The sequence below is a fragment of the Haliaeetus leucocephalus genome, unplaced genomic scaffold, assembly GCF_000737465.1.
Source record: "Haliaeetus leucocephalus isolate CR32 unplaced genomic scaffold, Haliaeetus_leucocephalus-4.0 Scaffold228, whole genome shotgun sequence".
Lineage (NCBI taxonomy): Eukaryota > Metazoa > Chordata > Aves > Accipitriformes > Accipitridae > Haliaeetus > Haliaeetus leucocephalus.
Window position 1 is genome coordinate 24,341,988 of NW_010972664.1, and position 26,650 is coordinate 24,368,637.

The 26,650-nt window shown below is 40.0% G+C and overlaps 1 protein-coding gene across 1 annotated transcript; it reads left to right on the forward strand.

The window, feature by feature from the left end:
- The first annotated feature begins 240 nt into the window (after positions 1 to 240).
- LOC104831800 (transient receptor potential cation channel subfamily V member 6-like) lies at positions 241 to 26,134 on the forward strand. The gene is made up of 15 exons (XM_010567623.1): positions 241 to 371; positions 10,596 to 10,693; positions 11,238 to 11,360; positions 12,303 to 12,443; positions 12,993 to 13,091; positions 13,292 to 13,467; positions 14,331 to 14,477; positions 19,713 to 19,925; positions 20,267 to 20,353; positions 21,485 to 21,561; positions 21,869 to 22,034; positions 22,289 to 22,355; positions 22,948 to 23,216; positions 24,321 to 24,427; positions 25,861 to 26,134. The coding sequence occupies exons 1-15, from the start codon at positions 241 to 243 to the stop codon at positions 26,132 to 26,134; spliced, it is 2,175 nt and encodes a 724-aa protein (XP_010565925.1).
- The last annotated feature ends 516 nt before the right edge of the window (positions 26,135 to 26,650 follow it).

Below are 26,650 nucleotides of genomic sequence, written 5' to 3' on the forward strand. Positions count from 1 at the left end.
TTGGGCTATTTTGGAAACTAAGTACTCGATGAGGCTCAAGGTATGGTCTGCTAGGGACAAGTGATTTTATTTTGTGTTTTTTACATGTACTTTGATCAGCTGATGCAGCTGACGGACAGTCTCCTCTGTAAGTGACTGGGGGCGGAGGAGTGGTGACCTGTAGTAAGCCTTCCCTGACTTTTTTCAAAGTGGGATTGCTGGCTTTCAGGCAGCTAGGCAAGAGAGAAAAAGGGACGTGCTATGGGGGTACCTTTATTTGGGAATAGCAAGCCCTTCTATTTCCGGATCTGGAATGGACTGAGTCAGAAGTTGCAAGGCAAAAAATCCTGGGATAAACATCTGGATGAAATCTACTTACTCCAGCAGAAAAGGTACAGTGCATTTCAGCCTTCTTGTCTTCCTTTTCTTCTGCTGCTCTCCCCTTGTAGCTGATTCTCACTCTTTTCCCTCAGGCTTTTCTGCCAGTAGATAAACTTTAAACAACCCTGGAGCACTTTTCTCTATCAGATTTCTTCTTTCAAGGTGGAATGCTTCTGGAGTTCCAATCTTATCTGCTTTCACAGGTGGGTTTACTAGCTCACAATTGAATTACCTTGAGTGTTGGACTTCAGTCACAAATTAATAACGTATACTCTTGTCTTTCCTGCTTCATTGGTAAAGCTCACAAGAAAATGCGTGAGGGACTGGTTTGTTTGTTTTTTTTTTAATTAAGGGGGTGTGTGACGTATATGCTGCAGTCAGCTGAAATAATGGCTTTTTTGCAAAGATTCTGCTTTCTGTCTCTCTAAATGTTGCCCTTACTGTAGGATAGAGTGAACTTAATGTTGTTCCACATTCTGGTGGTCAGTCACTTCCTGGGTCGGACTGCTGTTTCTCACCACCATGGCGCCGGGGTCAACATGTACAGTGACTCCTCTTAGACCTTAACATTATCACGAAGATTGCCTGTGTCTTCACAGGTAAATACTGAATCAAGGCTGTTTGTTACTGCTGTGCAGGGTTGCTCCCTCCACACACAGGAATGCAGGAGTATTCATGGAAACCCAGCTGAATCTGTTTTTCATTGTTCCTTGTCATTTCTGCATGCACAAACACTGCAGTACTCAATTAACAAATTGCTTCCAGTCCTTTGTAAAATTTGTTTTTTCTTTCCTCACAAAACTCTGAACATCTCTGGGAACAAAAAGGTGGCTATGTGGGACAAAATCTCTCTCTCTCTCTCTCTACATATGTATGTATACACACATATATGTATAGAGATGAGTAGAATAGTACCTTAAGAGAGACAAATGTACATATCTGTCTTTAGGGAAAGAACTTACATATACCATCATCTAACTTCTGACCAAATAACAAAAACCTGTTCTATTTTACTTCAGAGCAGTAGGACTTAAATACACTTAAAATGGGAGGGACAGTGGGAACAATAGTGTCTCCATAGAATGCTGAAGTGTTTACATTTTGGGATGTTCATGAGAAGCATCACAGGTAACTGAGAAATAAGTTCTTGGCAGATTCATCAATATCCAAATGAATGTGTGCAAAAATATTTTTATAACTATAACATTATCTTCACATTTTAAAGTCACAGAGATGTGGAAGGGACCTCTGAATGTCTCTAACTAATCTCCCACTTGAAGCTGGACTATTGCCAGCAATAGATCACATTGCTTTGGCTTTTTCTAGCTCAGTCTTGAAAGCCATCCAGGACAGAGATTCCACCGTATCTTTAGGTACCTGTTACAGTGTTGTAGTAACCTCCTAGTGAAAAACTTTTTTTTCCAAATGTTCAATCTGAACCTCCAAAATCATCATTTGATGCTGTAGCCCCTTGTTTTCCCATCTGCTGTTAACAAGAAGGGTTTGGTCCCTTCCTTTTTTGTTGCTCCCTTTCACATAGGCTGCTATTAGATTCCTGTTCAACCTTCTGTTTGCTTGACAATCCTCATTAGTCATGTGTTGCAGGCCCATGAACATCTTGTGTGTTGCTACTGATTAGGGAAAACAGAAAAACTGTTAGGCATATAAACCCTTCTTCATAAACTCTCTTAGATCGCTATAGTGCAACCCCAGTGGTCCCCAAAACTAACATTTCTCGGTTTCTTTATAAAACTGTGTAACAACACATGTAGTGCATATGATATCATTATCTGTGAAATCAGGGTTGCATGGGGACACAACTGTTCCCTTCCACTTTAGGTCTATATGTTTCCCACAGCTTTCAACTAACATAAATTCGCCTTCTGCTATTTGGTCAGAAATTATGTGGTGCCAACATGTGGATACTCTTTTCCTGAAGAGGGACAGGACCATTTCTCCCGCTTATTGTCCTACTCTTTCCTTTCCTTTCTTGTCCCCAGAGATGCTTAGAGTTTGAGGAGAAAGAAAATTAACATTTTGCAGAGGATTGGAATCAGTTTTATTGCTTTCATATTCTTAATTATGGACAGATAGAAAAACACAAGAGGAAAACCTTTTGTGGTGACTTGTATATAAGAGCTACTCTTATAAAACTTTTGCTTTTGTGGAAAAACTGTTGTAAGCCAAGAGGGCTTTTACTTGATCCTGTCATTTTTGTTGTGTGGAATTGCAGTGTTGTGGCTTCAGCTTGAATTCTTCTTAGTGTTAATGGTGCTGGAAGACATACAGCAATGAGTAGCAATTAAATTCTGCTATTATCTTATTGAAAGCCAGTGGTAACTATATTACTATTTAACTAGTATGCTGTGACTGCACACAGGAAGTCTGCAAGAGAAGAACAATGCTTTTTCCTGTCCTACAGCTGGTGATGATAATATCTGAAAGCTAACTGTTTTGGTAGTTCTCACCTTCACTGGAATTGCTGTTCAATCTCTTTCTTCATGTGTAATGGTTCTTTGAATCTTATTGGCAGTTGATCTCAGCATTATCTACAGTGAGGGATTTCTTTGGCTTAATCCTGCACTGTATAACATTTCCCAGAGGGCCATCCAAGTTCAGGAAATGTGATACAATCTCCTAATATTAAAAAGGACTTTGAGTTTATTTTGCCTTACTCTGCTGGTTTCTTTCTATCCAAGACTCTCCTTCTTAAACAGCCTGTGGAGTCCCAGGGACAGTGGTCACATCTCATATGTCCTTTCTAGAACTATCTTTGGAAGTAAACTCTGGGATCTACATACATTGGAGCATATGAACATAAAAATCCAACATAGTTCATAATCATGGGGAACAAAGAGATGAATACTTATGAAAATTCAGTCCTGATAGAGGTGAAGAGGAATCACATGCCTGTCACAGTCTAATAGATCTTCCAGAAATTATGAAAGCCATTGCTTGATTTATTTTTCTTAGTCCGGATTTCAGTGTAAGAGGTTCTAAGGAGATGTGAACAAAATCTCCCTAGCATGTAATTTTAGAAATTCCACCGTATGAGATTTGCACTGTTCATAAAAAAATAACTAAAAAATAAATCAGAAAGCAGCGCAAATGAGTACATGGATCCAGGACAATTATGTAATATTTTTCTTTCTGCTATTTCCTGCCTCTATAACTTTGATTGATAAATAATCTATCTTCTGTGTGTCTTTTCTCTTTCACAGCTGCTGCTTAGGGATTAGTGGTATCACCTGGCCTTTGTGGGATGCTTTAAGGCTTAATTATTCTAATGACAATAAAATATTTAACTTGTGTGGTACATTTAAAAAAAAAACCCTAAACACAAAACAAAGCATTTTTACACACTAATTAACTATAGAAATCTGTGGTATGAGAAATAATGCATTAGAGGTGCTTGGGACAATTTGCATAACTTGCAGACAGCTATGGTCATTCCAAACATGTTGCAATAAAAACTTTATATCCCCTTTAGTTTCCAAATTTTTTTGTGACTTTTTAGTCTCACAGACATGTTAGCGAAGTGCTTTGCTTATACTGAAAACAAATCTTTCTCAAGCTGGTAGTGAATGAGAGATGTCACCATAGTTTTGCTGTTCATTTGTCTAAACAACATTACTGAGTTTTCAGTGCACAAATTAATGTAGGACTGTCTTGTCTTAAAATCCACAACGCCTCTCAGTATTAATTGGTTCCTTTGCTCCCAAAGGTGACAGTGAAATAAAGATGCCAGCTCCCATTTCCACCACTTCATTTGTAATATGTTTCAATAACAGTGCTTCCGAGTAGTCAAGATGCAAAGAACATCCTGTTGGAAACTCTGCTGCTGCATGTAAAATAAAGTCAAAGGCATCACTGGTAGCATTTCTGGTCTTTCCTTATGCTGTTACATCATCCTAATGAAGTTTTGAGTCTAATAATGGAAAACAACCCTCCTTAATTTCACAAGTGCAAAGGTCCTCCAGAACTGACATTTCCCCAACAATGCATGTACACACATCTGACCTCAGTGCCTGAGATGTAGCTTAGGCTCACAGATTTAGGAAGCTATTTGCCGCCTTAAACTTGGCTATAGCTTTCCTTGTGAAGAAGTAAACATGAAAACTGTGCTCTGAGAAAAAAACACCTCAAATTAAAAAGTTGTTACAGAAAACTAATTAGACACAGGGTGAGGAACACAACCTAGAATAAATGTGCAAGAAAAGCCCTACTGGAGAGAGTTGGAAGTTTTGATGCAGGATGAGGTTATGCTTCAGAGAACAAATTTGTTTTATGAATAACTCAGTGATAATAAAGAATAACATCTGCTGAAGTGTTAATCCAGTTCTAGCATGAGATTATTCTTAGGATGGTCTCAGATGCAGAATTAAGAACAGGAGATTAATGCAAGGAGATTGCCCTGCTGGAAGTGACTGAGCAAGATTTCTATTGCTTAGTGTGGTAGATAGCTAAATATCTGAACAGATAAGACTTCCCTGTTTTTTGTCTGGTAGCATCGGCAATTAGTAACCTGTTTAATTTATTTCCAGAGAAGCTCTGTTTACTGTAAACTGAAGGGGCTTTGACATACATGCACAAGACGTTCCAGTTAATTTGCTGAGTCTTGCTGTCGATGCTGAAGAAATTTGTTGGCCCTGTTGATTGTCCAAGCCCCTGTTATCTGTCTCCTTTTCACTTTGTGCTATTACTTCCTAACTAATTCTTTAGCATCTTGTTAGATGATTGCATTGATCCTCTTGCTGGCTGGTTAGCTTCCTCTGAGCACTCTTCTACTGTCCTGCAGTCTTGCATACATTTACATAAACGTACTAGGAGAAGGAATGGAGAATCTCCTTTGGCAATTTCTGGATGAAGTATTGAGTACGGATATTCTGAGCACCACAACAGGGAAAGAAAAGAAAGCTGAAATAATACCCTGCTGATGAATTTATAGCTCAGTTAGAAAGAATTGCTTTAGAACCTCAGTAACTGACATAGTTATGAGGATAAAGCATGACACTAGCAGATGCCAAACTTAAAATAGAGCAAACAATAGGAAAATTCCATACAGTGAATGACTCAAGTAGTAGAATCTAAGGGAAGGAAAGAAGAGAAAGAGATGCTCCTTTGCACCTCTGCTGAGCTCAGTCTTAAAAAAGAAGCTTCAGATTGGTTGCTGTCCAGACAGTTCATATATTTAACATATTTCCTTGTTTTAAAAGAATAAACCTATAAATCCAAATTCTTCTTTTTATAAAAGAGTTAAGGCTTATGGACTTGTCCTTGCATTCTTTATCTCTTCATAAGTGTAATGAGCAGGATGCACTCCAAAAGAAGTGCTTAAGAAGCTGTAAATCCAATATAAATCCAACATATTACCAGCAGAAAGTGCTTGTGAAATCCTTAACCTTGTTTAAAACTATTTTACGTGACTCCCTCAGTCAGAATCTGACCTACATTCTATCTTCTCTGTTTCACAATGGATTTTCGGGTGTTCCTGATTTTGTCCTCACCTACATTGAAAAACAGCTTCCTGAGCATATAATTGAATCATCTGTTAAGAAAACTGACTGATAGTAATGCATGATCAAGGCTTCCTAAGTGCCTCAACACAGCTACATTCCTTAGCTCAGTAAGAAGACCCAGGAGCACTTCCAGGTGGATACTGTTGTGGTTTTCATTGTCTGTCAAACTACTGGTTAGCCATGTAGCTATGCTTATCCTAAACTGATCCTATAAGGCAACATCAGTACTGCCTAGTGCTAAAGACCTAACTTAGCTGGCTAAATTAAGAGCTTAGTGTCCCTTGACTCCATAGCTGATGAAGAGATTGATTTAGAACAGGATCTTAACTTAGAATTGCTGAATTGTCTTCTCAGAGTGTCTAAGCAGGTCTCTGCTGAATCATTTTCTGAAAGCCACCCTCTCCACACAATGGTACTTTATGGAAACTAAGCATCTACTGTAGGCAGCTCTGTTAAGAGACTAAGTTACAGATTTTACCTGCTGCTGCCTTGACACACAGAAAGTAGAGTTGTAAAATGTGAAATTCATGCTGTGTTTGATGGGCCAGGAAGAAATTAAAATGTTTTGAAGGTTCTAGATTGAGGTGACTTTGTTTTATTTTTTATATTAGTGAATTTGGCTCACCTAGTACTTGACATTTATATGCTCAGCACATTGCTGTAATGTATTAAAAATGAGTTGATAATTATAATGGTACATTTTAAATGAGAGTAAAATGTTTCCCCAATTATGGGACAGAAAATTAAATGAGAGTAAAAGCATATAGTATAAACATGTAAGTCACAGACCTTTCAGGCATCAGAGGCAGCATGCCATGACATTTGCCAACACTTCTGGGATCTTCACCAGCTTGCTGTTTGGCCTGGGATCTCTGATTCTTCAAGTCCAGTTGGACATTCCTACAATAAGTAGAAAGGTTTGACAATTTTGCCCTAAATTTCTGAAAGCTGAGTATAGTAGTTATTAGGTGTCTTAGCAGGCTTGTAATTTAATTAGTTGTTTACAAGGGCTTTAGAGAATTTTGTGAGAAAGGTATTGTGTTTGTTTCCTCCCACATGGTCTCTTGCCCAATCCTTCCTCCTCTCTGAGGTCATTTGAGGGATAAAGGCCTACCCAGTAAAGCATCAACATATTAATTGTAGCATTGTTTATACTATTGACACCGCACCTCCTTCCCACTTCCTGCCTCTGAAACTTAACATTGTCCAGGAACACTGATTCCTTCTCAGCCAAAATAATGGCAGAGATGCAAGCTTGTTTCACTGATACTGAATCTTACAACTTTTGCTCAGAGTGCCTCTCTATTTTATTCCTATTTGTCTGATCCTAGATGCAATGTTCTCATCAAATCATCTTGTAATTAGCAACTAACGCAACTGAGGCATGAGTAAGCTAAAGAAGGAATACTTCTCAAAGCAGCAAGGCTAAGAGTTTGAAGGACACATAAAAATATCTCAGAATGGCTCCCTGGTTTGTTCAGCATGGTTCATTACATTCCGAATGTTTTTATTTCTCCTCTGTTCTTCAGCATTTTTCTAGTCTAGTTTCTAGTAACTTAGATAATGGGGTGCTGCTGGTGATGGGAAATGCTCCTTTTATGGAATGATAAATGTAATGTTCGGTTATGCTTTTATTACCTGTAGCCCATGCCCATTAATTTACACTTATTCAAATGATTCCTATTTATCTGTGTAATTCTGATACTTCTCTTTGTTTTGCTTTATCCTCCAAGTTCTCTCAAGCGTGTCAGTATTTTCTGCTACAAAGGTGTGCAGAACTTGCACATTTCAGGTGGATTAAATCCAGAGATAATGGCATATCAAGTAATTTTTTTTTTTTTTTTGGTTCAAGGTTCTATTGTTCATAAAAGACAATAAAGCATAAAAGACAAAAGTTCATAAAGCAATAAATACATATTTCTATAAGCCACAGAATCTATGTTGCCTGTTTTCCTACAGTTTTATTGTTAAATTATGCTATACCTAATAAGCACAAGTTCTGAGAAAACATTTTGTGCAATGGGCCATTTATATTCTCTCTCTTTCTCTGATGTGGGTTTTCTTCTGGCTTTATTATAATAGAGTTATATTAATAATATATTCCAACATCAGTGTTATCACTTAGTGCAAAACACCTATTGCTTTATATAGTATTTGCCCTATAAACTGTATCCCGAAAATCTTGTAACTAAATAATATCAGAATACAAGGAAGAAATCTGGGACATCACAAGGAAAAAGCATTGAATATATCTCCAGGTATATGGTTTAACTAATGTATTTGTCCCACGTGCTTTTTTGTGTGTGTGTGTGTGTGTGTGTGCGCGTGAGACTAACATCCAGTCTATTGGCAGCTGTTAGATTGTAGTAAAAGGACAGACTGGGGCTGGTAGGAAAATGAGGGCTGATGTTCTCCTTTTTCATATCAGGTTGAATTTGTCATTGTTCTACTGTGTTCCTTAGACTTATTCCACATCACACATTACAGCTTGACCTGAGCCATGCTAGATAATTAAGAACAAATTAAACATCTGTACTACAAGAAAGCAGAGGTGAGATAAAAGCACAACATTTGTATCTGAACAGAGATCTAAAACTGAATTTATCCTATTTGGAGAGAGGAATCTCCTTCTGTTTTATACTGAAAATTCATGAGATGTAAGCTGTTTCTTTGGGTTTGAGGGTCTTTCTTCCCCTTAAATCTTTAGCTCCTGAACTTGGGCTACTTTGAATTCTTTATTTGTATAAAAACAAAAATAAAAAAACCCTACTCCAAACCACTTTTCATGAACTAAAAGGTAAATCTGAAAATGTTCACGGATAACAGAAATATTTACCCCAAATTAGTAGATTTAGTTCTATATTTTGTGATTTTTGGGTGGCCCACTCATTATTTTGAACATTGGCAAAGCTCATTTGGATGCTGAGCAAACAGGCATTACAGGTAACTCTTTGCACCCTCCCTTCAGGTACTTATACACATTGAGAAGAACCCCGCCCGAGCCTTCTCTTCTCCAGGCTAGACAGTCCCAGTTCTCTCAGCCTTTCTTCATATGAGAGATGCTCTAGTCCCATAAACATCTGTTTTGGGTTTGTGTGGCGCGGGGTTTTTTTGGTAGCGGGGAGGGGGCCGCAGGGCCGGCTCCTGTCAGAAGCTGCTCGAAGCTCCCCCGCCTCCCAGCCGGCCCGGCCTCTGGCCCAGGCCGAGCCCCTCAGTGACAGTGGTAACACCTGTGGGAGAACAGATTTAAGAGGGGAACCCCCAGTGAGTCAGGGGATTGGAATGTGAGAGGAACTTCTCTGTGGATACCGAGGTCAGTGAAGGAGGAGCAGCAGCAGGAGCGGGGAGGAGGGGATGCCCCCGCAGCCCGCCGGGAGGCGGCAGGCTGTGTGTGTCCCCCCCAGCCCATGGAGGGGAGCGGGGGGGCGGATGTCCCCCAAAATGGCCGCGACTCCCGCGCTGGAGCAGTCTGTGACTCAAGGACTGCACCCTGTGGAAGGGACCCACGCTGGAGCAGTTTGTGAGGAACTGCAGCCCGCGGAAGGGACTCACGCTGGAGAAGTTCGTGAAGGGCTGTCTCCCATGGGAGGGAGGGACGGACCCCATGGCGAAGCAGGGGCCGAGCGCGGAGTCCTCCTCCCCCGGAGGAGGAAGGAGCGGCAGAGGCAAGGTGTGAGGAACCGACCCCAATCCCTATTTCCCGTCCCCCTGTGCCACTGGAGGGAGGACGTGGAGAGAACTGGGAGTGGAGTTGAGCCGGGAAGGTGGGAGGACTGGGGGGAAGGTGTTCTCAGGTTGGGTTTTACTTCCCAATATCCGTGTTTTGTTTTGATTGGTAGTAAGTTAAATTGATTTTGTTTATTCTCCAAGTTGAGCCTGTCTTTTGCCCGTGACCTGTGGGGAGTGATCCCTCCCTGTCCTTGTCTCGACCCACGAGCCTGCCGTTATATTTTCTCCTCGTTCCACGTGGGCTGGGGTGGGGGGGCAGTGAGCTAGCGGCTGCCAGGTGCTTTGTTACCAGCTGGGCTGAAACTACGAATCCGTCTTTGTGGCCCTTTGCTGAACTCTCTCCAGTAGCTCCATATGTCTTTTGTACTGAGGATCCTAGAACTGGACACAGACTCTAGGTATGGCCTTACCAGAGCTGAGTAGGATGGGGAGGATCACCTCCCTTGACCTGCTGTTTGCATGAAAGGACCTTGCTGTAGTGAAGTTTGGTGACTGTACTTGTAAATTCTTCATCAGCCCCAAAGGATATACTGAAATAACCCAGAGCCTCATTGCATACGCAAAGGCACTCTTCAGCTTTAAGTGAACCATTCAGTCTGGAACTTGTTTGATGGATGGCATGCTCTTTCCCAGTACAGGCATACATTTCTGTTCTCAACAATTTCCTCAATTTTCTCAGCATTAGAGAAAAAAATAGCATAGCTAAGCTTTCAAATTTTTCATCATAAACTTATATGGTGAGGAACTACATTTCAGAGCTCTTTCTTTTAATTATACCATAGGAAGTGTTGCTACAACACAGGGGGAATTCTTGTTTATACTTTTCCATCCTTTATGGGAGTAATTCAGATGATAGCTGTGCATTACTCATTTTTCAGTGGAAGTGTTGAAGATACATACCGTCTCAAGCAAAGGCCATGCTAGCTCTGGAGGGAGGCACCATGTGTTTAACTGTGTTCCTTATCAGCTGCTTTTTCTTGACTACAGGATCTGGGAATCCCCACTCCTCCAGGCTGCCAAAGAGAACAACCTCCCAGCCATTAGGAAGCTTCTCACTGATGGAACATGTGATATTTATCAGAGAGGTAACTTTATTATTTGTGACAGATGGTTTTCTGTGGAAGGCAAGAGTCTGCTACAAGGAGAAGAGTAGTACGTTTGTTTTCTAAAACATTTGCATTAGCAGACTCAAACTACTTAACTCTGTGTCAGCAGCTTTGCAGCAAAGTGAGTTTTCTGACTTGGACAGCTCATCAAACCCTAAGGGAATGGTGATGATCAGAGGTTTACAGCTTGAATGGGCCCATTTTTCTAGGGGGACTGAAGGAGGTGGTTTACTGTGAAAGGTGGTCAGTGGAAGGGCTGTGTGTTGATTCAGTCCACACCCGAGTCTGCTGTCACTTACGAACACCTGAAGTCTCTGTTCAGCTTTCACATTTTGATGGAGTGAAGGACAGAGTCTATGCAGTTATGTGGCTGTTACCATGTCATATGATGAGATGGCACCTGGCAGTACTTAAGGGGGGACCTAGCACTCCTGTAATTCTCTACCCCAATAAATCCACTTCTGCTTTTGTCCCATGTAGTTGAATGTCTAGACGACTCACATGCTTCTCCTACTCTTTCTAGGTGCAGTGGGGGAGACTGCCCTTCACGTAGCTGCTTTGTATGATAACATGGAGGCGGCAGTGACTCTGATGGAAGCAGCTCCTGAGCTTGTCAATGAGAGGATGACATCAGAACTCTATGAAGGTAACAACTCATGGAATGAGGATGGGCAGGGTTCTCTGCAGGGGGAGAGAGGAAGTACTACCTGTACATTGAGGAAAGTGGCTTATACTGTTCCTGGTTCAATATATTGCTAAACTGTTACGTAGCAAAACCAACACATAAATGGCTCCTGACCATTTGTGGAAGGTGGAATTATATTAAACCCAAGTACACACATGTGCAAACAAGCAGATGTGCAACTGATAAACCCTTAACCACAGGTGGGCCTGTTGGCTGTGGTGGGATTGCAAAGATATGTACAGTTTGCTTTCTGGCATACTCATGTGTAACAAAGGGGTAACCTACCTGATCTCCTCTGAAAGGAGAAAAAAATAGTTCTTTGGTTGACAAAGAATAGGAATTGAAAACAAATGTGGCCACTGCTTTTGAGTCTAGACTCTAAGCCAGGTTTTTAAAGAATGGTTCTGATTGACTACACAGGAATACCAGACAGAATCTTGAAACCACTAAAATAATAATGAGGGGGGTTTAAAAATTCTATTACCTAGTTTGAAGGATTAGATCAAGTCGTCTTTGGGAGCTTTGTCTTGACGTGATCTTCATGTCCCATGAAGGAAAGCATAGTCAGTCACACAGCTTTCAGCATGCTTCCTCGAAGAGTGTGGCATATCTTGGTTTCTCCCAGAAAAAATCCAGAAAGTGCATCCTGTTGGATTTTTTGCGAGGTTGTAAAGTCAGTTTTCATGAATTCATAAAAAGATTTTTGTAGAGTGGGACCTCTGGAAAATCAGTAGTCCAACCCTCTGCACACAACAGGGATAACTTCAAAGATAAATCACATAGCAGCTATGGATGCAGTCCCAAAAAACTTTGATGTACCATGACTGAAATGTGAACTGCAGGCTACTGATCAGCCTGAAGTTGCTTTCTTGGAAGGTGAGGTTTTATTTCTGTGTCTTACAGGGCAGACAGCTCTCCACATTGCAGCTGTGAACCAGAACATCACTTTGGTGAAGGCTTTACTCAAGAGAGGGGCCAATGCCTGCACAGCACAGGCTACTGGACACTTCTTCAGGCGCAGCTCCCAGAACCTTCTCTATTTTGGTACAGTCTTGTCTTCTTCCCTTGCTGCTATGGGAGGGAACCAGCAGAGTGATGAGGGAACATAAGGGAGGCTTGGTTTAGTATCCATCTAAACCGGATAAGCAGAGGCTTATCTCTGAGTGTCTCTAGGTGTCATCAGTCACACACCTTTTAGCAGACAGTAGGATACATCTGAGTATGTAAATACTACATAAATATGTAAATCATACACATTTTATATATCTGCATGTATGCAAAAAAATATACATTTTATAAAAATTATAATTTACTTCTTCCTAGCAGCATATACTGCAACTTACTTGTCAACTTCCTTATTTAGATAATGTCCCCAAAAGAATACTTCTTCCTTTTAGTGTTGGGGGGGGGCAGGCCTTTTTCTTCCTTTCTGAGTAGGATGAGGAGTGGGGCAGGAAATTTACAGGTTACCTGAAGTAACTTTTCCTTTCATATCTCTGGCTTCATAGCATAGATAGCTTTCCTTCAGCACGCTTCAACCTCTCCTGCCTACTGGGGTCTTAATGTTGTTTCTCCCCATTCCTTTCTTTGCAGGGGAACATGTTTTATCATTTGCTGCCTGTGTGGGAAATGAGGAAATTGTACAGTTGCTCATTGAAAATGGAGCTGATATTAGAGCTCAAGATTATCTGGGTATGTGCTGTGTGGCCTAGTGAATTGCATACGGTGGATCTGGATGCTTTAAATCAGACTGTCATCTGTGCATGCACATATTTTTCTCTCATTACAAACAGCCGTGGGATGTGAGGAAAATGAAAGCCATTAGTCAATTGCCAGTCTTTGCACAGGGCTGGGCTATTCCACATACTTTATCTGGTCTGCTTCCTTCATAGGTAACACTGTTCTTCACATCCTGGTTCTCCAACCTAATAAGACGTTTGCCTGCCACATGTACAGCCTGATACTTTCCTATGACAGGAACAAAGAGGCACCAGGTTCACTTGAGTTGATTCCTAACAATGAGGGGCTTACTCCATTCAAACTGGCTGGAGTTGAGGGTAACACTGTGGTGAGTTTGTGTGACACAGTTGCCTCCATATAGAAGAGAAATGGAGAACTTGAAATAACATCATGCAGACCAAGGGAGTTTGTGCATATTCTTAGTGGGTAGAAGATAGATAACAAGTCCTTTTTTTTTTTTATAAGTCTCATGTAGGACCAGAAAACCCTTTATAAGAAATTTCTTTATCCTAATGAAAGAAACAAGTTCTTAAAGAATAGATCTTTTGACCCAATTTTTTAAGTATTTTGAGTTAAACAGGTATTAACAGAAATATCCAGCCCCAGTAATTTTTTTGGAAGTCTGCCTGAAATTATTTTTGTTGTCTAGATTTCACTACCTTAAGTGTGACACAAGGGGAAACTTCCTCAGGTATCCACAGACAGTTATTCATAGACAAGAAGTCAATATTTAATGTAAACTCTCATCCTTTCCCTTAACAAAAAGGCAAAGGTGGTTAGTGTTTCTTCTGTAGATCTAGAAAAGACAGGATCATTTCCCTTGCCACACCTCTTTCGTGATAACTTTCCTGATAACTTTTAGAAGAGTATAAAAGGATTTTTTCTAATTAACTTATTCCCTATGAAATCTGTTGTCAAAATGTATAACTGTGTCAAATAACTTCAGGAGTTTGATTAGAATTTGAGTAAAAATCACTCATCCCTTACCTCAAGCATGAGCTAATAATCAAATGGGAATCAGAAAAGGTTCTTCCACTTATTAACCTGCTGTAATTGTCCCTGAGAGATATGAGAACCACAACAAGGAAAATACATTGTAATTAAGGGTTTTTAACAACTTTATTTGTTCTCATTGCAAATACACTGTATACTGGAAAGCTTGTGATATCCTTGACCCCCTTTTCTCTTCAGATGTTTCAACACCTTATGCAGAAGCGGAAGCACAATCTCTGGTCCTTTGGCCCCTTGACCACTGTGCTCTATGATCTCACAGAGATTGACTCCTGGGCTGAAGATCAGTCCTTCCTTGAGCTCATTGTCTCAAGCAAGAAGAGAGAGGTACTGTGGGCACCACATGCTTTCTATATGCAGACCATGGTGATTATAAAAAGAATTATGAGTTTGAAGGTTCAAGCTCTTTTATATTATGCATAGAGCAAGGACTTTGTACTGTGTGCTGCAGGGAATATGTGAAATGTAGCAGCTTACTAATGTTTGGGCTACATCTGATGCTTTATATACAGTTTCTTCTGAGGTGTGAAACTTGCAGATGACTGAAAGAACTTAATATGAGCAAGCTACAGCAAATGACATTGTGTGATTCAGTAAAGGGTTGTCTCTCTTTCACCAGGCTCAAAGATATCAGTGACAAGTACCTCTAGAGTAGCTCTAGCAAGTAGCTTTCTATAACTGATACTGATTAACTCCCACAATGTCCCTGTGAGACACGGCTATGTTCAGAAATACTAAACTGGAGTGCATTTTAAAACCACTCATTATTATTTCCTTTACTCAATGACATTGCTACTCCAGGTTATGACTCAAAGCGGGCAAATTATCTCTGCTGTAGGCTCAAAAATTTATAAAGGGATCACTGAGATAAAAATAGCAGAGTGTAATGGCAACCATAGGCAGATCTCCTTAAGACTTTAAAGGTACAGTACCCTATCAGTTGTAATCACCTTAAATAATCCTAATAGGACAGGAAATGAATTGGCAGACACTTTAATTACCACAATTCTACCCATCCTGTATTATTTCCATCTATCAAAATTTTAGTCAAACTTCTCTAACAGAAGTTTCAGCTACTGGAGAGCTTTGCACAGTGTGAGGGAAGTCTGTGAAAGTCTCATTTGCTTTTATTGAAAATCCTCTAAATTTCTATGTGTGGTGGTACATATGGAAATTCAAGGGAAAGCAGTCTATGTAAAAAAATAGAACACCCTTAGAAGTTGTCCAGAAGACTAAACCATAATTTTAAAGAAAGCAGAATATTGTGCCTCTTATCTTATCCCAAAACATGTAGTGCATGCAGATCTAAGATTCCTAATTTCAGAGGACAAGATGTCCCCAAATACCATGAGGTATTATGATTTTTATTTTCTAGAATGCTCTTAAATATGAACAATTGCAATTTTTGCATGCATAACTAGTAGTTCTTTTTTGCATTTCATATATGTTTGGCCCAAAATGTTTGCTGTCTCCTCCAGAAGAATGCTATGTGGTCACCCCATCCTATCATACCCTCCCAGTCCAGTATTGGACCAGAGGAGCATCTTTAGGCTCCAATCAGAAGCAGGTTCCTCTTGTGTTAAGGGGAATACATGCACAAGTAGGTACTGAGATATATTTTTCTGACCCTTAAGTGGATGAAAAGTGGAAAAAATAGAAGGGAACTAAACTACAGGGAGATTATAGTAAGCTTCAAGCTTACATCATCCTTTTGCAAATGAAATTTACTCTCCTGTGCAAAGAATTCTAGGATACTGACTTCTGCAGAAAACAGAACACCTCAGGCTATCTAGCTAGGTTCATTACCTCTCACTTAGTTTTGATCCTTCAGGATATTTCTTAGGCCATTCAAGAGTTCTGTTAGTCATGTCCATTTACTGAAACATATGTATTCCTTGCACTTCGTGCAATCTGTCTTTGGCTGACTTAGAGGAAGCAGGGCAATGTAGCAAGAGAAGGAAAACATCTATAGTGCAATAAGAAGTTTTCCTTTAAAGTAACCCATTTATGCCAATTTGACTTACTTCTCCTTGTTTATTTCAGTGGTCCCCTAAATATTACAATAGGAAGTAGGTCTAGAAGCATTTAATAAAGTTTGTGGGTCAAATTCATAAGCAAGGTGTAAAGTATACCCTGTTTGTCCTACTTGTGCTTTAAGTGTCAGTCTTCTAGCAGAAGGTGAAGGCTTGATATAGATGACAAGTACTAGTCTCTTCTGGAAAAATGTTCCAATTTTCTTATCCTAAATATTCTGATACAAAAGACTTGTATTGCTGTACTAACAAGAATATTCTGTCATCCTCAGTTCTATGTTCCGACAAACAACAAAAACATTTCAAAGATTTATCACATAAATTTTAGTTCTTAGTTTTCTGTTTTACCCTCAAGATGTCATCAGAACTGAGGATAATTTCCAATCAATTATATATATACCTTTGTTTCCCTTTTACAGAAAAGGCCTTGTTGACATTTTGGCACTTGGTTGGCAACCTCAGAAAGGATTCTTGGAAAAGTAGCTTATTGCTCATGTGAACCCTGCATATGTTCTATGAGAATGGTCAAATAAATTCTTCCCTTTTTCATAGGTAGAGAAACTGCAAATGAAATAACACTGACTGTCTTAAAGTAGCTGAATCCAACTGCCTTTGCCTATCTCTGGAGTAGATCAAGCCCCTTGACCTACAAAGCAAACTTTGATCCTTCATAAACATACCAGCCCTAGTCCTATTTCTGGACTAAGTATTTACATATTCTACTTACATCAATAGAAATTACACTTCCACATAGGGAAGACAGATGAGGGACTACAGGCTCACTTTTCAACTGTGGGAAACCAGTACAATTATAGCTTCAATTCAGCTATACTGATTTCTTCCAGATTGGGAATGGACCCAAAACAGTTATGAGATGACAGAAAAACACAAAAAGACTACATGCTGATTTTCTGGGCTTGCAGGTGCCAGTAAACAAAGTACCTTTGTTTTACTTTCATTTTAACAGAATATGGCTTATAACTGAATGAAAAAGAAAATTTGTTTTGAAAATACTTTAGGGTGATCCATTTGATTCCAAAGTAGAGATCTAGTTCTTCAACTACCACAGATCTTGGAGGCCATGATAACCTGAGTCGGCATCATCCACCTACTTTGAAAATAACATTTGTCATTTCTGTGGAACATACTTCCTCACAGTGGGACTCTGTGTATTTTATGACCAGTAGGGAATCACAGGCCAAATTTTTCAAAAGAACTCAGTATGAAAAGACCCTAATATTCTGTCTTACATCTTATTCATATCAGCATAGTGCTCTTGTCACTATGTTGTTGAATACATCCCAATAGTGCACTAAATACTAAAATTAACATCTTTCCCATGTGTTTCATTCTTTCCTCACAGACTAGTTTACTAAGCAGAGCATCTAGTTTTGGGTGGGCTTGAGAATGATTACTTTTTTGCACACAATATTGTGTGTTCACATTGGACAAATTAAGCTAAAGAAGTGCACTTGGCCTAGATTCATCCCATCTCATTTTTTTCTCCAACTGAAGTGTCTAATTAAGGAATACAGATTCCCTACATTTTACATGTGGATGATAGAGAAACGCAAGTAACTAAGTATCTCCAGAGAGCAGTTTAGATCTTAGGTGAGCTGAATGGCAATCTGTGGGACCCTATTGCCTACAAGGAGAAAAATCTTGGGATAACCGCATCACTAATGAAGATACCTCCTTTAAGTGCCTAAAGTTATGTGATGGGGTTACTGGCAGTAGTGATACTCTAGGGACATAGATGAGGCAAAGTTTGTAGGAAGAAGTAATGACATTTATTAGACATTTCATGTAGTTGCAATTTCATCTTGTTCTGGGAAAACAGTTAAAAAGAGCAGAGTGACATTGATCTTTCCAAGTTTTATAGTTGTCATCCTAGCAGCAAATCAAGAGATTCACTCAGAGGCATAGATGAGCAATGTTCAACAGAGGAAAATATGTTGAATTTTTTTTCCCCATAACATCTCTCTCTTTTCTTTGTCCTTTATATGCATGTGTGCAAATCAACCAGATCAACCATGAGGGCACTTAAGAAAATTTCTGTATTCTTCCTGTTAGTTTTTGAAATGGAATTGTATGATAGGAGAGGATTCTTCCCTCCAGTGCTCATAACTCTTCTGTTCTTAATTTTTATAGACCCTCTTTGTCACTTCTAAAACAATGGTCTCAACTTTTATGATGAAGCTTTCTTTTTGTATAGAATTCCTCAGCTACTCAGTATGTGTGGATATATGCAGATCTTTGACAGAAACACAAGCTCAAGGCATGCAGCAGCACTGTTTTTCATGCGTGCAAGATGCTCACTGAAGCTTCTGTTTATTCCTGAAAATGTCTGTGGTCTTCTATTTGAGCTGCACCACTGAGATTCTAAAAAGAAGGGCCAAAACATTGAATATGATATAAATAATCTAAAGGAAGTAAGTTGAAGGAGCCTGGCTTTTTTCATAGTATATCTCACTGGGGTTATAGTGCAGGTTTTATCATCATAGCTTAATGGCAAAAACTTGAAAATCCAGTCCATTAACAGGCTGCATTTAGACAGAAATTAAGGAACTTTGGAAATTACCTGCTAAATCAAGGTAATATCAGTGTCAGTTTTTCAAAGAGAGCTAATCATCTAAAGGACCTTTTGATATGTTTCCTACAGATGAAGAGTTCTACAAAAACTACCAAAGTTGATAGAAATAGCTGTTGAAACCAATGTTAACTTACATGTATAAATGCAGAACTCCAATTTGGAGAAAAAAATCTAAGCGAATTTTGCAAGGTTGCACAAACTTTTTTCTGTAGCTGAAAATAGAATCCAAATTATCTTATTTTCAGTTCTGTGTTCTAATAATGTATATTTTGCACAGAGGAGAGTATCTGTTTGCTGCAGAGTGCACTGTGTTGTCTTGCTTAACAGAAAATATTCTTCAAAATTCATTCCAGTTACAGTAAAAGGCAATTCATGAGTAGAAGTAGTTTTGTACGTGTTTGAATCCCTAGAGTTCATAGGGTAAATAAACTTTCTGACACTGTAAAGTTAGCCCAACCTTAATATGTATATATCTTGTACTCTGCATATAGCCTTGTAAAAGATAATGGGATCTTTCATAAAGGATGATATCAAATGCTATTTTAAATAGTATTTTTTATTTTCTGTAACACATCCTCATATATTAGCATTCATGGATCTAGATCATAGGTCTATCTCAAGTGTTTATACATGTCTAAGCCTACACAGACAACAAACTTATTCCAGTATCTAACATGCTTTTCTTGTGCTTCTCACTGGTACTCAAAAGCTGTTCTCTGCAGGATATGTTTTACTGTTTTTTTCCAAAGCTCTTTACTGGCAAACTGAGCAAATCCAAACCCACTTGAGCATTCCATTTTTGCAATATAAATTCAGCTTCCAAATGCTCAATAGAGTAGGTGAGAATAGCATGTTGACGTTCTCCCAGGAAACAGTGTGAATGTTTATAAACAAATGCCTTTATGGCAATTAATTCCTTCTTTCTATCTTTCTCAGGCACGGCAGATCTTGGACCTAACACCTGTGAAGGAGCTGGTGAGCCTGAAGTGGAATATGTATGGCCGTCCCTATTTCTGTTTCCTGGCTTTATTCTATATACTCTACATGGTCTGCTTCACTATGTGCTGTGTCTACCGACCTCTGAAACCCCGAACAGGCAACAAAACAAGCAGCAGAGACAATACAATCTATGTCCAGAAAATGCTGCAGGTACTGTGTCTATAGGAGTCAGAGCCTCATAGGCAGCATTGGGCAATTCTCATGTAACCTACTTAACTGGAAAGTCCAAGTATTTCCCAGTTCCCAGCTACTGTAGCTGTCCTCCTCTCTTTCTGCCAGCTGACCTTTGTCAGTGAGGAACATGGAGTATGCTGTGTTCTCCGCTGCTGGGGCTGAGCTGGTTCCTGTGGCCTTGTCAGGCCTAGTCATGTTTATTACCTTAACAGTGGGCCTTCTTTTCCCCCATCCTCTTTTTTAATTTCCTTTCACTCCCTTTAAAATTTAATTTTCATTTCCATTCACTTTTTTCCGTTTGTTTTTTTTTTTTCCAGGAATCATATGTGACATATGAGGATGAACTGAGGCTGGTGGGGGAGCTGATCACAGTCATTGGAGCTGCAGTAATTTTGATCCTTGAGGTAGGAGAAACAGTGAGTTGTATAGTTGCGAGTTTCATCAAGACAGGTTTTACTTCCTAGACAAACATGAGTTTGTACTCGCAACTTGGTAGGGGTTATTTGCTTAGTCGAAGTGTTTTGATATACACCTGTGGCAATAGACACTGTCAACAGTATCTGTTGGATGAAATAGACTGTGACAATGTACTAGTAAGAGTCCAGGTGTGGAAGGAGCAATTAGAAGGACTGGCTGCACTCAAATACTATCTGCAGGGTAATGCCACAGTTCCCATTCGCACCATCTGTAGGTCCAGTTGAATCCCAGCTGTTGCATGAGATTCTTAGAGATTCTTCACCCAGGACCCCTAAATACTCATGTGTTTAGGGGTGCTGGGTGAAGTAATTTCTGTGTGTACACAGAAAAGTTTATATTTAATTGGAGATCAGTGACTCTGTGGACCTATAACAGGAGCCTTACTCAACCAGAGTTCTGAGGTGGACATGTTTAGGTGTTCTCCTTACTATGAACTCTCCAAAAAAAAAACCCCAAAAGTTCTTTAAATTAAAACAAATACATCCCCCACTTGATTTTATTATAATATGAAATAGAAGACTGAAACTTTTATATGAGAAAACTCAAAGGACGATGCCAGGGAGAACTGAAATAAAACAGGGCTTGTGAACAGCTTTCTCTCTCCCCATATATGTTCCAGAAGGACAGGTCCTTCTTCCTGTGTTTGGTCAGGATTCTGGGGCTACACTACAACTAACACAGCGAGAATTATAAGAAATGCCTTTGATTCCCCAAGCAGGTATTTTTTGTCTTCCTTTCTGAGGCTCAGCTGTTTGTCTGGTCTCTTCTCAGTAATCTGTATGAACTTCAGGCTCACAGGTCTGTGCTGCAACACCTCTCTGCCACATACCAAAGTCTCTCAGTCTGCCCAAGCGTTCTTAGATTTTCTAGCAATCTCTATCACATCGTGAGATGGGCCCAATCATTCTGTTTCTAAAATATAGAAATCAAACTGTGAACCAGCAAACAAAGCAGATGCAGCTGGCCCCAAGATCCTGTGAATATTGGTGGTTACCATGACATTTAATCGTATAATGGAATCTGTCTGAGTCCTAAAGTCAATAGGATGTCTCTCTTAGATCCCAGATATCCTTAGAGTTGGAGCAGCAAAATACTTCGGACAAACCATCCTGGGAGGGCCTTTCCACATCATTGTGTAAGTACACCACTTTTTAAGTCTAATAAATATATTGCCTCTCACTTTCCCCACTGCTGTCTTTTGCCAGATGAGTCACTTTCTCCGTTCTTCTAGAGTACTCCTTATCTTGATTTATTTCTCTCACTGGCTCAACTGGTGTGTAGGAAACCAGGTGAGTGGACAGGTAGAGTTGACAGTGCTGAGAGGTCTCTGTCTATGGGGCTGGTGGCTATATATGCCTGTCTTGGAATTTTTGAAAAGAAAACAAAAAGGAGGGTAAGATTCCTTTACTGAACTTTTTTCACTGTCTCTTCTTCCTTTGCAGCATCACATATGCTTGCATGATTCTAGTAACCATGGTGATGCGTCTCACCAGCACAACTGGTGAGGTGGTGCCCATGTCCTTTGCCCTGGTGCTAGGGTGGTGCAATGTCATGTACTTCGCACGAGGCTTCCAGATGCTCGGACCCTTTACCATCATGATTCAGAAGGTATAAGACACAAACAAGTATGGGCTTGTTACACACATCCTGACACCTCTTGCAGATTGGGAGAACTGAAAGAATACTTTTTCCTCCCTCAGGACTAGCATTAATGGCAAATGGACAAGTTCTTGTCTGCACAGAGGGTTTGGGACTTTCACATTCTCTCCTTAGTGTAGAGTCTGGAAAACGGTTTACATAGGGTTGCATTGTGACTTGGTGGGACAGGTGGGCCTTATGGTGGCTCTGTCTTTGCTCTACAGATGATATTTGGAGATCTGATGCGCTTTTGCTGGCTCATGGCTGTGGTGATACTAGGCTTTGCATCAGGTGAGTCTACAAAAGGAAAACAGCAACAAGTTACCCCTGCCAACTTCTTTAGTATGAATTAAGTGCATGGGTTTTGATTTATTCTCAGGTTGCCCTCCGAGTTAGCTGGCAAACTTGGTGATGATGTATAGCTTCTGGTTTTTTGAGCATGGTCACTTTCCCAGTACTGATTTCTGTTCTCATGAGTTTGGTTTTCAATTCCTGCTCTTTCCAGAGTAATAGAAATTAGGACAATCCAGATAATTCCACATATATATATATATAAGTCAAGATTTAAAAGCATACTGCATTTACGATATTTGTCTTTGGAAAATGAGATTAACACACATAGCTTTATTATATCCTTGAAGAAAAGATCACTATTTTGAGAACAAATAAATAATCAGGGTAATTGAGCCATTTTATAATGGAGACCAGTGATTCTTTGTCCTTGTTATGCTGGGTACTGCACTAGCATAGAAACACATGTAGCTCCTTCCCAGACCACTTTGCGTTGTCAGCATCTCTTTAAAGGACCCTGTTGTTGCTCTTGGAATATGATTCCCGTTGTTAAACTCTCTCTCTCTTTTTTTTCCCCATTGGTGTCCTCTAGCTTTTTACGTCATCTTCCAGACAGAGAACCCTGAAAACCTTGGGCAGTTCTACAACTATCCCATGTCCTTGTTCACCACCTTTGAGCTGTTCCTCACTATCATTGATGGCCCTGCAAACTATGATGTGGACCTGCCCTTTATGTACAGCGTGGTATACTTTGCCTTCGCCATCATTGCCACCCTCCTTATGCTCAACTTGTTAATTGCCATGATGGGTGACACCCACTGGAGAGTGGCCCACGAGCGGGATGAGCTCTGGAGAGCCCAGGTAACCTAGTTTAGGTGGTAGGGGGTTCACTTTGAATAAAGAGGAGGAAAAGTTGTCCAGGCGAAATGTACTAGACGGTGCAATTACTTACTCTGCCATCTGTGCTCTAGAGGAGGTACTTTAAAGCCTTTCCCTGGCCTTCACTTTTCTGAGGAGCTAATAAAATAAGCCATGTCCTTTTAATTCTGTTTTATAGCTTCTGTACATCAGCCACAAAATTTCTTTCATCCTTTCTATGAGTCTGAAGTGTCCAAGTGCAAGACTATTCTTCTGCACATCTTCCCATGTGAAACTGTCTTCCAGTATATCTTTGCTATGTGGGTATTCCTACTTTATTTCAAATAGCAGCTAGAAGCCCATCCAGCCTTTCTAGTCCATCCTGTGTCTCCCGAGATGTTCCTTATGCAAGGAATCTCTTGTTAAATAGAACTAAAGTTGCATCTTTTTTTACAAATCACATTTCTGTGTAACTGAGAGTTAAATTATAATTATAGGGATTGACTGAGGGGAGATGGAATGCAAGGTAATGATTACAAGTAGGTCAGTAACCTTTATAGATCCATTACAAGAAGTTGGTCTGACTCTCTTACTCAAAAGGCAAAAAAATTCAACCAGATCAGTTATATAGCTGTTCAACAGGAAATCCATTTCCTAGTATTTTTCTGTGAGAAAGGAGTAAGTCAAATAGTTAAATGGAGTTGTGTGGCCACATTGGTAAGTTCTAATGATGGTTAATGCAGATATAAATACTGTTCTCTTCTCTAGCTTGCAAATTAATTACCCTACTTGTTGTCATCAGGTATAAAAGGAAAGAAATTTAACAGTGTTTTAAGAGCACTATTGCTTCCTCAAAACATGGCACTGTTAGGTGCCTCAAAACAGTTAGGACTGAAATAGTGAATTGCCATACAATAAATGGAGTATTGACTGATTTTTCTTCATTGTATATGGAGCTGTAATGAAGTACATTAATGGGTCAGTACTCATGAAACTGATAATTTTGAAAGAGAGTCTGATTTTTTTTTTTTCTTCTAATTCATCTGAGGGTTTTTTTGGTTTTTGTTGTGTTTTTTTTTTGTTTGTTTGGTTTTTTTTATTCTAAAGGTTGTGGCTACTACTGTCATGCTGGAGCGGAAACTGCCACGGTGTCTCTGGCCTCGCTCTGGAATCTGCGGACGGGAGTACGGGCTAGGGGACCGATGGTATCTCAGGTGGGTTCACTTCTAGTGTGTGCACGTAAGGATCCCAAAAGAAGAATCCAACGTACAGATGTTAATAAAGAGCCTTTCTAGTGGCCTTAGGAGGAGTGTTTGGAGTCCTTCCCTTCTGGAATGCAGACCCCAATCTGTTTTCTGTGACTGATGGACAAGCACTGCTCCCTTCAGAAAGCTCTGCTGTGCAATTACTTGTGAAATCAGCTGATGTTTTCTAATCCAGTAGTCACAGGACACAGACCCCAGAAATTGCATGTGTTACAAGGCCTGAATTTTTCTTTCAAACTTCTTACGATGAGTATCACAAAACTTTACTGCTGTGCTTGGTTGGCTGTCTCTATCCGTTAGATGCATGAAATGGCAGAGGCAGAATCAATCAATTAGACATTCAGCAGCAATGAACTGCACTACAGATGATTCCAAAGCAGAACAGGACTAATTAAAGGCATGATTTCTTTCTCGTGTGAACCTAGTAACTATGTTATACTTTGCAAAGACTGCATCAGTTGGCAAAGTCTTAGGTCCCGGATTTCAGTTTAGGCACTGAAATAAAACAATCTGTAGTCTAGGTAACTCTAGATTCCTCATTATTTCTGATTTTAATCAATATTTACACCAGGGTGAGAAAAGATTCAACTTTGGGCACGCGTCTTTCCTAACTGCATCATCTTTTGCTGATAAAGCCAGAAGGGGGAGTGGAGGCTGTATGAAATAGGACTTTCTGCAGGTTTTAGCAGAGAAATGAACCTTGTGGATTTTCAGGTTTGCTGGGCAGAACAAGCAGACCTAAAGTGGTACCAATATGCAACACCTTCAGTCCAAGGTGCAGAATATAACTTTGCAAGAGCAATATCCCAGCAACAATTCTTCATTGGATGCTATGAGAAAAGAGTATTGGTGTGATCTAGTTCTGTCAAATTACATGTATGTTCACTGTATATATTGTGGGACAGTATTTCAGAAGACAAGTCATAAGTAATGTAGAGAAGGGTTGGTGGAAGTGGAGCATTTAAATAAAAGTTCAGCAAAAGATAAGTGACATCCTGAGTCTAGCAGCCATGAAATATCAGAGGAGCAAAGGCAAGAACAAAGAAGATGGATGAATATATGTGTATATACAAAGGATCTGGAGCTAGAGTCAGGTGGGGTAGGTCTGCCAATAGCTTACAGCTGGCAAAATGGAAAGGGCAAATCATGACTGAGAAATGAGTTAAAGGACAGGAAACCATGGGCAGATAAGGGAACTGAAGTCAATGATGGGGATGAAGGTCTAGGAGATAATTGTGTGCTGGCAGCTGCTAGCACCATGCCTATGTCTGGGTTAGTAGCCATATTTTTGGGAGGGGCTTGCTTCCTGTGGCTGCTCAGTTTTGTTGATGAGCTGACACGTTTCTACTGCATTCAGTTTATGTTTTTTAATCCTCTTACAGAGTTGAAGACAGGATTGATCCCCACAAACACAAGATAATGCGGTACACAGAAGCATTTAAGGCTCAGGATAGGGATAACTATGACAAAGGTTTGGAAAAGCTGGAAATCGATAGGAACATCCTGTATAAGAAGGAACTGTCTGCTCTGTCATTGTCACGGAGCACATCCAGGACTAGTTCTCACCGTGGCTGGGAGATTCTGAGGCGCAACACCTTCCATCAACTTTGTGGAGAGGTCAGTCATGCCATGGAAGAGGAGGTCTATGATGTCTAAGAAGCCTCTTTTACTCCACAACATGGATCACTTTTGCCACAACAGTTGTCTTCTCCAACTGTTCATACACACTCCAGCATGCTACAGATGTTCATCAGCCTTGATGAACTCTGGTGGTGAACAGTTAATGAACAGCTCATGGCATCTGTGCTATGACATATGAATGCAGTCTTTTCTCTCCTACGTTTGAGTGTCTCTGCTGTTGCACTGATGTTTGCACCAAGCTGGTGGGATTGTTGGACTAAGGTCTGTGGTGATTTGTCATGCTTTGCAATGCCCTACAGAAATGAGCAAAAGAAGCCAGCAATGGGATTTCATCTATTTACAAAGAAGCGATCAGTAAACCTTCTCCCAGACTGTTACATACAGTATAGTCGTTCCCTCCAGTCTCACAAAATCCCAATGCTCTCATAGCAAAGAGAGCTGACTGAGGTTCAGTTTTATGATTTGGTACAGAACTGAAAAAAAAACCTGTAACTAAGCTCAGGAATGAAGGTAGTTGCCGACACTGTGATG

Excerpts from the sequence above, each read along its gene's own strand:
- LOC104831800 (XM_010567623.1), top strand. The coding sequence starts at position 241 with ATGGGGGTACCTTTATTTGGGAATAGCAAGCCCTTCTATTTCCGGATC. Across the intron at positions 10,694-11,237 it reads ATGTGATATTTATCAGAGAG|GTGCAGTGGGGGAGACTGCC; the intron begins GTAACTTTATTA and ends TACTCTTTCTAG. Across the intron at positions 22,035-22,288 it reads TTACCATCATGATTCAGAAG|ATGATATTTGGAGATCTGAT; the intron begins GTATAAGACACA and ends TTTGCTCTACAG.